The sequence below is a fragment of the Poecile atricapillus genome, chromosome 4 (assembly GCF_030490865.1).
Source record: "Poecile atricapillus isolate bPoeAtr1 chromosome 4, bPoeAtr1.hap1, whole genome shotgun sequence".
NCBI lineage: Eukaryota > Metazoa > Chordata > Aves > Passeriformes > Paridae > Poecile > Poecile atricapillus.
This window is the reverse complement of record NC_081252.1, coordinates 15,283,443-15,297,869: the sequence shown is the minus strand read 5'-3', so window position 1 is coordinate 15,297,869 and position 14,427 is coordinate 15,283,443. Positions and strand designations below refer to the sequence as shown.

Below are 14,427 nucleotides of genomic sequence, written 5' to 3'. Positions count from 1 at the left end.
AAATGGTGGCAGATACCTCAAAAGACAACTAAGCTCCAGTTGTTCTTTTCCTGTGGTACTCGATATCTCTATTTTCTAAAATAACATATTTCCATAACTGATCAGCCTGGCATTTGGAGTTTGGAGGACTGGAATGCTCCTGTAGTGGCAGGGCCTGTTCTGTGCTTCTGTAGAAATAAAAAATTGCTACAGATGAGATCTTCTAGTTCTCATGGAATGGCACTTCGGTACATTAATAGAAGCGTTTGTTCTCCAGAATTCAGAAGAAACAAAAGCTGCCTGAGAGATACAAATAAACTAGAAAAATCCCAAGCAAATTACTTAACATAGTTTGTATGAAGGCGTGCCAGAAGATACAATCTGAAAAAAAGTAACAAACCATCAACACTTGAGGGTTTCTCTTTCTCCAGAGTTTGTCTCCAGCTTTTAAATTTCTTTCCTCCTGAACAAAACCACTCAAACACTCACATTTTAAGTGACCTCTGAGAGTTAACTTCCAGGACCTTCAAATAAAATTATTGTTGCAGGGTTGTTTTGGGTTTGACTGGGGGTTTTTTTGTGTTGTGGATTTTTTTTTTTCTTTTTTTGGCACATGTTTGTTTTCTTTAAAGCTTAAGACAGGCTTCTTTTCAAGTGAGGATTTTAAAAGCAACTGAAATAAAGCAGTAAGAAACCACTAGCACTTATAGCAGAGTACATCTGCTTAACAGTCAAGAACCACAAGGACGTCTAAACAAGCTGGAGGCAAGTCAGGAGGATGGCGGAAAGAATAAATTAGGATAAAGCTTGCACTCATATCCCAGTGCAGGTGCATGAAACTGAAAATTGAAACTGAAACATTTTCTAGCAGGCCAAAGACAAGACTGTTGACAATATTTTGGAATAAACTATTATTTATTTGCAACCATTGTAAACATCTCTATTACACAGACATCACAGTATACATTATTGCTTTTATATTGTGGTAAACAGGAATTCTATCAATATGCAGCTATCTAAGCACAGTGTCATAAGAAGAAACTGCCCACAAGTTGTCTTGGGCTGAGTTGTTCTTAATTCCCTAGAGAAAGACAGTATCTAGACTGGCACAAGAAACATCAGTCCAAAGATGGGTCACCACAGTACTACAGCAACACGAACAATAATGACAGAAGGAAACCACAGGTTACATCTTCACCACACATCACTAGCAGTATTGTCAAGGATACTGGCTGCTCAACTCCCACCTAACTAAACAAACATTTTCTTCATAATTCCTAAAGCAAGGGTCTAAGTAATTTCTTTTGTGAAATTTTATTTAAATTAGGACAGAAAATCTGGAAAACCACTGGGGCTGTGTGTGTGTGTTTAATTTTTGTTTGCATTTTTGTTTTGTTTTTTTTTTCAAAGACTGAAAGTCCAAAACTATTTATCTGGGGTGTTCAAATTGGCCCCTTTTACTATTGCCCTTTAGGACAAAATGCCCTATTCTTTATATGGCTGTATCAGATGACAGAAGCACAACCAGTTTAAAAACATGGTTTCTTTCTTCCTATGTAGCACTGTCTTCAGATGGCTTTCCTATCAAGTTAGCTGCTTCTGAAGCAATGTGTTTACTTAGTGAAAGACTAGATTTTACATTTGCTTGTAGGAAACCTCTGCTTATCTTGAGATTAATTTGTTCATAGAGTGGCATTGTGTTTCAAGCATACACTAAGGAACAAAAGTGAAGGTAGCTTGTTGAACATTTGCTACAGGAACAACAAATTTAGAGAACCACCTTGTCTCCAGGTTTTTTTTAATACCATTGCATACAAGTTTTCACGTAGTCAATGTTTTAAAGAGGCATCAAGTTACAAAACTAGCAGCACTTGCAAAGTTCTAGTAAGACAATATGTATTTAAAATATTATGATTCATAAATAATAATTTACTGAGGTTTTTAAGACTTTTAGAATAACCTGTGAGCAACAAATTCTGATGTTTAAGATTGTATCAACTTGCAGAAAAGTGACCTACCTCTATTTCCTGTCTTCCATAACCTTGTCACCCTACAACAGTTAGCATAAAATACCACTGACTAGTAAAGCCTTGTTCTTGCCTTCTCTAAACACAATTTTACCTATTTCAATACATTTTCTAGCTACCACTGTAATACAGTTAACCTACTAGGGGTGCAAACGGACATCCAATACTAGTCTACATACAGTGAGTGACTCCTAGACAGAATTACTGGGCTAGTTGATGATACAAAACCACATGCAAATTCTAACTGTTTCCTGGGAAGGTGCACTGGTGCACTAACATAAACATTCACCTTAATTACTACATGCAAACTAATGTATTCCCTTATGTCTCACTCATCTGAGGATGACTGGGTTTACTTTTTCTCCTTGTATACTGCCACAGTTTACTTCCAGATCACTCATTGATTTAAGGAAAAAAACTAGCAAAGATGTATCTTATTAAAAGCTTGAACTACATTTGACACTAAAACATCTCAGGTGTGTCATAGGAACCCTGAGACTCTATGGTTGGGCTTTAGAAGCCTCAGCAACAGTTGAATGTCAGTCTCCTGATGAACAAGGAGCCCAGTAAAAGTTTCAATGCTAGAAAGACAAGGCTGTAGATTACTTTTGCAACTGTAGCAAAAAGAAAAGCTTGCAGGCACAGCTCAGGGGAGCCTTTAGAGATAACGCAAACAATTTTGTTATTAGCTCGTAGGCAGCAGATGAAAACAAATAGGATTTCCTTTGCCGCTGCTGCTGCTGCTGAACATAATTTGGGTCACTTCTGGAATTCAAAAAGTCAGCATGTTTGTTGCTTGTAAAGGAGATCTACAAGCAGTAGAGAAAATTATTAACGAAGACAAACTCAACAGAAAATGGGGCTAGAAAGTAACCACTTGGGCCACTGGGAAGGAGTCCACTTTCCACTTCCTTTGTTGGATTTTTGGCATGTCCAGTGTCTGCAAGGCTCAGAGAAAGAGAGCTCCACCACAGGACCTGAATCATAGAATGCTCTCCACAGGACCATAGCTCTTCAGTGGTGAGTATTCCAGGATCCACATATGGGGGAGTAGCAAAAGAACTGGGCCTCCCACTGTCAGTTTGAATCTGCTGGTCAGTTCAGCTGTTCAGTTTACAAACCAGGGCAAACCATAAATACTCTCCCTATGCACATCTTCACGGTGGGTTTTGTTGTTGTTGTTGTTGTTTTTTGGGTTTTGTTTTATATCAGTAGAACAGCATCAAGCCAACTCAGGTGAGACTGAATCCTTCCCACCCTGAATACATTTAACTTATCTGTACCTAAGGTATAAAAAAAAGAGAACTGTGCTACCCCATATACATGTACTGTGTACCCTGATCAGGAGCTTCCCCACCAGCAAGAGATCCCCAGCATTTAAGGGATCAAGAGCACAAGGGTGGATGCAGTGCAACAAGTCACTATTGACACAATACAGACTCACAGAATTACGGGGGTGGGAAGGCACCTCTGGGACCACAAAGTCCAATCCCTTGTCTAAAGCAGGGTCCCTCAAAGGAGGCTGCTTAGGGCCATGTCCAGGTGGGTTTTGATGATCTCCAAGAAATGCAGTATTACAAATTATATTTCATACTTATGTAGTGTTATAACACTCATTACAAAATGGGAGGGGGGAAGGTGTTGGGGGGTGTTTTCCTTTCTCTTGCCTCATGCTTGCATTCATTGTGTTCAATGCTTATATTCTTCAGGAATCTCTTCTGGAGTAGTCATTGACTAGAAATTAACTAGTTTACCTGAGACTATTAAAACAAATACAGGAACTTGTATCAGCATACAAATTTTGTGCTACTGAGCTATTTAGATATATGGTGAAAAAAATCTTTCTCAAATTACTCAGGTTCCTAAGGCTGTGATCTAGTTAGAAGAATCAAAATTTAAAAACTGATTGAAAACAGCAGAAGGCACTTATTTAATAGAAGGTCTTAGAAAAGAAAGTGATGGTCATACCAAATACATTTAAAGTTGCTCTAAGCAATAATTAAGTCACAATACAGACATGAAGTTCGGTCTATCAGATTGTCTGAGGATGGAAAGACTAAGGAACTCGTCAAAGTTGCACCCCTTCCATGGAAAATACATCTTTTTTGGACTTGTCCTCTGATGTGAATTTATTTTTACAAGATAAAGACTGCAGCTGCAATAAAGGGTTTTTTTTTTTTAACTTTACGAAAGGGCTAAAGTAGATCTGTAGTACCTCCCACTAAGAATACCCCCTTAGCTGCTACAAGAAAGGGCTGACAAATTCCAAGTCAATCATCCTAAGCATTTGAAGTCAGATTAGAAAGAATCAAAAGTTTTTACAACAGGAATACTTTTAGAAGAGTAGCTTTAGCCTGAGGATCTTATCCTCATGCTGATGACATGTGGTTCTTTTTGTTTGTTTGCAAACTAAACTTCTTCCAAGCATAGGAACTGGCTGGTACAAATCCATGGATAAACTTCCTTATCCAGAAGTAATTTCTAATAAGTACATCAATATGCTGATGGATTAAGCCTTTTCTCCAAAATTATAAACAAATAATAAGTCTCCTTTGAGTACCTCTTAATTACAAATAAATTTAACATTGTTGAGTGATCAATGACATATAAAGGAACAAGAACACAAAAAATCTAGAAGCACAATAATTTCAACTAAAAGTTCAACTGTTATGTTAAAAGGCTGGAATTTAAATTCAGATTTGAAAAGCTGAACTTAAACTGTCTTTTAAAAGACCATTAACAGTCAAACCCATTCATAGAAAATATGATGCAGCATAAACACCTGCTTCACACTCCTGCACCAACAAGTATAAAAGAAAATGTAAAAAAAGTAAAGCAATCCAGAGGTTCTCGAGATCTGTGGGCTGCTTTTTCTGTTGGTTTGTTGGTTGTGTTTTGTTTCACTTCTTTTTCAAAAAGCTGTCCTTTGGAGAATAGCATAAAAATACCTGTAAACAGAGGTTGATTGTCCAAGCTTTCTTAACTGAATTTTGCTAATTTTCTTTTTTTTAATGTAAAAAAAAAGTTCCATTGTTAGACAGTTTTTGGTGAAACACACAAAACTTCCATCCAAATGCATCACTCAATTTTTGATACAGAACCTCATATACTGCAGAGGAATTAAGGTTTCTTTGTACATTGTAAGGTCAGTACCACATTGTAATCCAGTAGAAGTCCCTTAATTTTTTCATGGAATTTCTCTCTGTACTGGTTGAAGTGCATAATGCTTTCTGGTTCTTCTTCAAACCAGAACTTGTCAAACTCATAAACTAGATAACCTGTGAAGAAAATAAAATATAGATCTGCAAAAATTACCTCCACAATTTCATGCCTTGATCTAGCCACTCCTAGAATGAAGCTTTGGACTTTCTTCAACCCCTTAAAACAAGGAGTGTCCCATCCCAGTCTACAGCAAGCTTTTGGATGCTGTAATAATGAATAAAAAAATAAACCTGCAAATATTCAGTTTTAAGACTGGAATATCTAAAATATAGAAAGCCATAGAAATTATCCTTAAATGTACATTTCTGCAGCACAATGTTTAAGCAGCAGGTATATTTCCAATACCTGATGCAGAAGACAAACAGCTTGCTCTGGCTAATGCAAAAAGAGATGAACTCCAAAGAGTACTCCAAAGAGCCCAAACTCTACGTTGTGGCCTACCCTGAGTAGTCTGTACTAGAGAAGCCATAGATACTTACAGTAAAATTGATGGAAGTGCTTCATCTGTGGCAACCCAGAGACCATGTTGTAGAGATAAGCCTTTAAAGCACCGTTCTTGAGCAAGCTGTATGCCATCTCTGTCAGATTGATCCCAACTATAGCATAGGAATATCTGCAACACGAATCATGGTTTTACATTATGGATTGAAACACTTAAAAGCTTCCCTCTGCTTTAGGATAGCTGTGATATCCTAAATATTAGGACTAGGATATTAGGATATCCTAAAGCACACTCTGATTTAGGATAGTTGTGATAGTTGAAATTTTTCCTTTAATACCTGTTGATGAGCTGTTTGCAATCTACAGACCATTCCCTGGTGCATCCAAACATGTAAAAGTTATTGTAATATTGAGATGGCAAAGATAATCAACACTGACTTCAACTTGTTAATTTGAAATCCTTACATCTGCTGGAATATTAAACATTGGATGTGAAAAAAATTGTTGCAGTGCAAATGCAACAGCTATTTCAACCGGTTGTTCAAGCTGAAAGAATTTGGTTTTCTGTTACATAGTATAAAAAGCATTATAACAGAAATTCTTAAACAACAGCTACAGTTTGTGGAGGAAGGAAAAGTAAAAATAAATCTGTGCCAATGATATAGTTATGTAGTTGAGAAAAACTCTCACATATCCTGTTCATGACAGAGCTGCACAGGGTAATGTTATTTACAATCAAAGTCATGAAGGGCTCCTGTTTTTTGATAAGTCATCAAGTTAACTAGGGACTAGATTATTATATCTGACTGGTTTGAGAGTGTATTTTCCTGTAAAATTAGGTAAATGTTTAAATATGTTAAGTTTTCAAAAACAAATTTAAAGTTGAGCAACAACAAAACACCTGTTTGTAAATACTTATTAGAGAGCAGAAACCTAGATGAAGAAAAAAAGGACCTTAAGAGGTAATCTATATTATCCCAACACAGGATCAGTAAGAAGGTGAAAAATAAGTATGAATTTTTAAATCTAATCTATTACAAATAAAATTAACTAAAATGTTAAAGGTGTTTACTGTGTTAAATAATGATATTTTGCTCCAACATTTTTGCCCCAACAAATCCATTCTGAATGGAAAAAAAAAAAGCTGCACTCACTTTCCAGCTAGAAATTGCCTTCTGTGTTTGGTTTCTCACACCTTTCTATTTTGACCCTGTTTTCATTCTTTAATGGAAATAACACACATATATTTTCCTCTTTACTTTCTGGACACATTTAGCAGTCTTCATTTAAGTTCTTACACAGAAGCAGCCAGAAAAAAAGTTCTAGAGTGACTTACCCCAGCTTTGGGTGATTTGACCGAGAAAGGATCTGACGAGCTTCATTGGTGTAATGCTTACTAAAATACCTGGCAGTGTAAAATATTATGTTAAATTCGTTGAAAAAAAATGCTGCATTAATGTCAACATTAATATCTGTAGCTTTAAACTAAACGTGAAAAATAGACTGTAACTGGAAAATGGCACAAAATGAAAACCAAGGAAAAGGTAGCAAATTAAATTATATTCACATGAAGTAATACTGTAAAAAAAAAAGATCATTGTGATCTGAACATCAAATATGAAGTTCAACCTAGTCGAAAAGTTAGCTTATCAAAGATACGTAAACTTGTCTATTTTTCATTACAGTAGGAATTTTCACACTCAGGAATTTTTAAAGCTTTTGACAAGTTAGGTACAACCTACCAACTCTATCATAAGGCAACAAAAAATAAGGTGTCTTTGGCAAATTTCTATCCCTTCCCTCACTTCTTACCCAACCACATCATGTGTTTACAATGTGCAGCCACTAGAAATGTTGAACATACTGCTTCCTATTTGCTTCCAATCAGTTTTTATTAGAAATAGCATTAACTACAGAAAATACAAATATTGAAAATTAGTTACAAAAGGAATTAAATACTTTTTTTCACTTACACCAGATTCACTAAGCCCAGCAGCCCCATCCCTCTGAAGTCTGTTTTAGGATCATCGCCTTGGAAGCCGATGTCACACCACTGTTTGCTGATTCTGGCCTTCAGATTCTCGTGAGGCATCAGCAAATTCCAGAGCTGCACAAATATACTTCCATGTTATGCTGCTCAAGTATTCCAAGTCACATAATTCAGAACACTTTCTCCTGCACACTAGAAACCATTCACCAAGGAACAGGGTACAACCTGCACGCTACTCTTTTCTGTTAGTGGCAATCTGGAGTCTGATATTTTGGCTCACTTCAGCAATTATGAAAGTTATTACATTTAACATTAAATGTGGTCATTTCCCTTCACAGACAAAGATGCTGTAAGAATACCAAAGAAACCAAGACTTGTTTCACCTCAGAAATTAATTTATGCATCATTTATAATAGGACAGCTACAAACTGAAATACAAATTCTCAATGAATACTCATTTAACATGTCAGTGTTGGGGCTTCCACAGCAAATTGAGATAATTATGAAGAGCTAAGAAAATAATTTTCATCTTCCAGCATCAAACTATCTTCCTTGACATGGACTGGGATGCAGTAATAAGAAAAAATTAGTGTCTTTTTTTTTTTCAATTTAGTAATTGAAGAATGCAAAGAATTAGAATTAGAATTGAATCTGCAAAGTTAGATGTGTGCACAAGGCTATGTATCTTTTCAGTAGTGACTCTTAAGTGATGCATCAAAAATCTATTTTTCTATTTATATACTGTTGTTATGTCTGATTTCACACTAAATAATTCCATTGCAAGTAACTCTAGTTTACTTTTTAAGGTTTTATATTAATGTGTCATTTCTATTATGGCTTTGCAATTTTTAAGTAGAAAAGAGCTTTAAATAGACCAGCTGGTAAGAATGCTACCAATAAGTTCTTTCAAAATGTTTGACTTGGAGAGGAAAAAAACAAACAGCACATGTATTTTAAAAATTATTTCACCTCAATTAACTGTTCCTCGTGTTCTTCATTCTCTGAATCATACGGGATCTTTCTTAGGTTTTCCACATTCAAATACAGTTTTTTATAACCTGATATCTGTAGCAAGGATATATGCAAATTTGTCTTAAACCTGAAATAATAACAAAACACCATAGAGAATTTTTTAAATAGGCCTATTCAGCCATAAATTGTAGCTTGAATTACCAGATAAGACCTTTCTTATGTTAATGCAATGTAAACACCAGAATTAGGAAGTGCTTTATGTCTATCTTTACAAACTACAGCATACTGTTTAAGTACACTGCTACATGGATCTTACATACATTAAACATCTCTAGCTGATTCCAGTGCTACAGTCAGATACCTTAAATTATGGGGGTGGAAAAAAAAAAGCTAAAACCTGTTATGACACAAGAAAACTACATATATCATCCTGACCACTGTACCTTCACCTACTCCCAAACTTTTTGTAAGTCTTGCAGTCAAACTTTATCAGAAATACTTATAGTTTCAAAGAAGAATTTCATTAGACTTTGAAATTTTGATTATTCCCTGTCACTCACCAATTACTTATGCAGATGAATGCAAGCATTAATCAGGCATCACTATATTATCTCAAATATTTCTAAGGAATTATACAGTTCTTGTAATCAACCTATGCGATGATCATACTAGTTAAAAATATGGAGTAACAGAAAGGATTTGAAAAACAGACATATAGTAATGCCAAACTCACATGAATTAAAACTTTGCAATTCATTTTCTAGAACTGAAGAGGACATAACCACACCTCATTTTCAGATTTCATTCTGAATACTTGTGTTGAATGGCCTAAATATTGTATTAGGTTAAACAACTGGAAGAACATGCAAACAAGTGAGAACAGGGGGAGGTTTCCAAACACACCCTGTGTCCTTCAGTTCAATCTTCTTTTCCTTCATTACATCTCTAACACACTTCTCCACTTCAGCTTCTTCCACATGTACAGCATTTCTTAAAACCTAGAAAATTAACACAGTTAATATCTTCATGAGGAATGAAGACATGATCTACTTTACTATTATTGCTCAGCTTCTGTATATCTGTTGTGTGTATTACTTACTGTACGAGGAAAAGTATCAGTTTAATTGCTTACAATGTAATTGCTTACAATGCACTGGCTCAAACTACATAGAAAAGATCTGCAATAATTACAGCAAAGCATGATTTGTAACTTTGTCAGTCTGTAAATGATGTTTACATAGGAATTGTATAAAGAATAAATACAAAACTGAAGAGTTGCTTGGTCTAGGTTATTTTCATTCACCTGCTGAATTGAAATATGTTGTTCCAAATCAAACTGAAACAAGTGCAGCCAAGAAAATAATGCTTCAGAATTAGAAGACAGGTAGCTAACAAAGCTGAGATTTCAATGACACGAACATTTGAAGGGACATGGGATTATTTTTGAGAAACCTTAAATAAACCTAGCATACAGAACACAAAATTCCAAGTTTTCTTCCCTCTGTCCTTTACTCCTCTTCAGTTTACCCCTCTCAAAATGTAAATGCATGTGTTATTTTTCTCTGATTTTTCAGGGATCTGTCTCTGAAAAAAAGGTTTTATTACACCTTCATCTCCAGTATCTCTTACCTTATTTTTTGATGATTCCAGTGAATGTTCTGCAATATGGAAAAAGTAGATGTCATAGATAAATTGAACCGTTTTAAAGAATTGACAATAAGCGTTCTTGCAGTATATAAGTATTATAAAAATTTACATCCCCTTTATACATGTAATAAAAAAATAATCAATCTTAAAATGAATAGGTTAACAGGTAACAGAATGTCTTCATTTACACAGACGTTTTTTATAACTCTTCAGTACGATGCTGAAAGTAGATTTGGATTTTTTAAAGCACCAATTACATGAATAAAACAAAAACAAATTTGAAAAGGTGTCAGGAGAGAAATACATCAATGGATATTTTCAACAAACATATATATATAATGTGTATATATATGTGTGTGTGTGTGTGTGTGTGTGTGTGCATATATTTACACAACCACTGGAAAGGAGGCTGTGGACAGGAGGGGGTCGATCCCTTCTCTCAGAAAACCAGTGACAGGACAGGAAATGTCCTCAGGTTGTGCCAGTGGAGGTTTAGGTTGGATATGGGAGAAAATGTCAACACCGAAAGCACTGAACAGGCTGCCCAGGGCAGTAGTTAAGTCACCACCATTCTCGGAGAGATTTGAAAGATGTGTGGATGTGGCACAGGCAGACACGGTTTAGTGGTGGGTTTGGCAGTGCTGGGTTAATGGCTGGAATCGATGTTCATGGAGGTCTTCTCCACGCTAAATGGAAAAAGCCCTACACGAGGCTTCTGAGGTAACCTGGAGGCCCCTGCCCCTCCATTACCTACGCTCAGCGTCCGACGCGCGCCCGCCTCCGCGCCGCCCAGAAGGCGCTGCAGCTCGCACTTCCCGGTCAGCAGCCGAAGGATCCACTTCAGCCAGAACCTAAAGTAGTTGTTATACAGGAACCCCCAGACGTGCACCCACATCTTCCGCGGGCGGCGGCCCCGCGCCGGCGGGGCCCGAACCCGGCCCGGTCCCGGGCGCTGCTCCCGGCCCGCCCCACCCGCGCCACCCAGGCCCCCCGCGCGCTGCCGCCGGCGCCCCCTCGCGGCCGGGCCGCCGCGGCCCCTCAGAGCACGGCGAGGACCGAGCGCGGCCCTGTCGCCCCCCACATCCCGCCGGAAGCCAACTCCCGACCTGGAAGTGATCGCGGACACGGGACACGGCGGAAGTACCGGCTAGAAAGAGGCTTCCCTTTCCCGGTGGCCCTTATCGGTCTCGAGCGCCCCTGCTCCCTCGCCCGCCGCCCGCACGACCGCTCCAGCCCCACCGGGCTGTCACTGCTGCCCGCAAAAACCGGATTGATCGCCCGGTGTGCAACAAGCACACTCGAGAGAGACACAAGCACAACAAGCACACTCGAGAGAGACATCGAGTGTCTATTTCAGAGTTGCACAACCTTGGGTGGTCTCTGATAATCCACAGATCAAGAGCCCTAACTATCAGAACTTTTTCCTATTTATACATTTTAGCAAACAAAGGGATTAGTGTTCACTGGCTACAAGTTACACAGTTCTCTTACCAGTCAGTATTCTATCTTCTGCTGGTTAATGATTCTCTCCTATCATGCTAATTAATCCCATGCTGAGTCTCTCCTTTGGGCCGGTGGGTTTTTCGGGTGGGTGCTCTGTGGGTTGGTCGGGATCTGCTCCTGCCGGGGGGCAGCTGGAGCACTTTTCAGCGCAATTACTGTGTGGTCTTCATTTGTTTCTGCCTTGTCTTGGGAATTCTGCCAGATATCCTTATGGCCCCTAAATTCTGCATCCTTTGTGTAATGTGGGACAGCTGCTGTGTCCACAGTGGTACATTCTTCTTCCTAAGCTTTGTTAACCTCTCCTGGGTCTGAGAACAATGAAATATGTCCAGCCCTAAACCTTAACAAGACAATTCTTCAAAAAGCATTTTGCTTTCCTAACACTTGGACATCACCTAGAGCTTGCTGGGTCCTTTGTGTTTCGTGAGTTAAATCTCCCATCTTGCTGGTTAGGCTTGAAAGTAGATAAAGATCAAAATACCAATGGATATTCTTTCTTAAGAATATTTTTACATATTCCCATGTTTTGCAACAGTTGGCTAATGATTTTAAGGAGTGTGTTGCCATGGATCCTGCCTTGCCGTTGCTGAATGGAGGTTCAGCCTGAGCTGTCCATTTAGTTTCAGTCACTACTTCCATTGTATTGTAATTGTTTCAGTAAATATGGGTTGAACACAGAATTGCATGCAAAATCTGGAGTGTTGAAAGGGAGCTGGCAGACTTGCTTGACTGCATTCTGATATATTTTTTTGATGTGTGGAAATTGAAGTGACTTTTACACAAAATCAAAAGCCACACAGCAGGTCCGATGGCCTACGTCCCACAGAAGATTTCAGAGCATGGACCAACATGTTTGGCATCCTCTCTCTGGGTTCCTACACTCACAGGGGTGCAGAGTTTCACGTGGGGAAACCATTGATGTGTGAACTTCAATTGTTTGCATATATTATTCCTACTCTCAAAAACTGATGAGAGGTGATGTATGTTGCATGTTAAGAGGCAATGTAACTGCTTAGGGAGCAATCTGACTTTCAAAGCATTGGAGCATTTTGTGAAAATAAGCTTGAAAGTACTTATCTCTATTTAAAAGTGTTCTTACTTGGTGACAAGATGACATGATGATTTTATCAAATTACTTGTATATACGTTGTTCCAAGGTAGCCAAACCCCAGGAAATATATATTAAAAAAAAATATATTAAAAAAATCTAAGATCCAGAGCCTAAGAACCGGTAACAGAAGCTGGAGGAAAGAAAATTGTCTGTATTGCAGGACCTGAGTGTAAGCTGCAGCTCCCACCTAGTTTGTGTATGACACAACTCTGAGCAAATACTTGGAGAAAAAAAGATTGTGCCATACCTCCCTGAGGTATCTGAGAACTTGGCAGTGCACTGCTGCTGTGGTATTTAAACATAGCTGGAATCTTCTTGTCAGAGGAGTCCTGACTACATCACCAGCAGAAGGGTGTTAGTTCAATACTGGGAAGGCAGAAGAATTGCAACAATGTGAAAAAATGTAAAGGTGGTCAGGTTCTTCCTGAGTCTTTGCCCACGCATGGATTGCACTGAGGTTGTTCATTAAAAGTATGAGCTACTGGAATTTTTGGAAGCCCAGCAGGTGCATCTTTAAAGCATGGGTCTGCACAAATGATGCAGGGAAATTTCTAGTTGATGAGACTTTTGTTGGTTTTTTAATACCAAAATTAAACTGTGCTGCTGCTTCAAGGGTTTCACTTTCCATGGCATCTTTTAAGGGATTAAATAGTTTCATACCAATATGACTATTTTTTCATTATATTTATCCTTAAACAGAAATTATATCTCGTGTGGAATGTTAAGAACTGAAGTAACTTTTACTACATGCTTTGGAATTTGTTATACTTCCTATTGTGATTTACTGTAGTAATATATACATGATACAGTATTATTGTTTTCTCGGTTCTCTTTGCTTCCAGTCTCCAGGACTGATGAGTATCTGGTGCTGACAGTACATTATACAACACTTCTCTGTGATATTATTAGATTTGTTGAGGTAAGCTTGACAGATTTTAAGGTCTTGGTTTAAATTTAGCACTTCTGAAATATGAGTTTAAAAGATGCAAGTGTTCGTCTTACACTTATTTTTGCTCATATGTTTTCTTCACTTTGTATTTTAAAGTAAAATCTGTCACAAATTAATTAATTTTTTACAGATTTTTTTCACAGCTTGTTGTAAATTGCAAAACAGCCAGCATGTTTGATTTTGTACAAATCTTAGCATTTGAATCCTGCAAGAGGCTTCTGTATCACCATGTTCAGTCAATTAATAAATTACATTAAGACAGTCAAAAATACCATGCCGTAGCTTAAAAAAAATTCTACCTTCCTCTTGTGTTCAGTAGTTGCCTTCAAGTCTTACGTTCACAGAGACTTTGGTTGAAGTAAAGACCATAATCTGTTTACCTTTTAAAATCCCGTTTCTTGGGTGACAGCAGGGCAAGTAACTAGCAGTAGCAGTTCAATCTCTCACTAGTCAGAAAACTTAGTTGAGCAACTATTTCATGTTATTACTGTTAGTTATTCTTTGTTCATATGACTTTGCAGATGAGGGACTTGCAAAATAATCCACTGCTTGGCTCAGCCAGGAGCCTGTATTTTGTCAAATATTT

General features: G+C 37.8%; 1 protein-coding gene across 1 annotated transcript; it reads right to left on the bottom strand.

The window, feature by feature from the left end:
• Positions 1-3,655: 3,655 nt before the first annotated feature.
• On the bottom strand, positions 3,656-11,266 carry ELMOD2 (ELMO domain containing 2). The gene is made up of 8 exons (XM_058838043.1): positions 11,029-11,266; positions 10,261-10,289; positions 9,535-9,629; positions 8,629-8,758; positions 7,643-7,776; positions 7,006-7,074; positions 5,708-5,841; positions 3,656-5,284 (listed from the first exon to the last, which is right to left on the bottom strand). The coding sequence occupies exons 1-8, from the start codon at positions 11,171-11,173 to the stop codon at positions 5,127-5,129; spliced, it is 894 nt and encodes a 297-aa protein (XP_058694026.1). The 5' UTR covers positions 11,174-11,266; the 3' UTR covers positions 3,656-5,126.
• Positions 11,267-14,427: the final 3,161 nt, after the last annotated feature.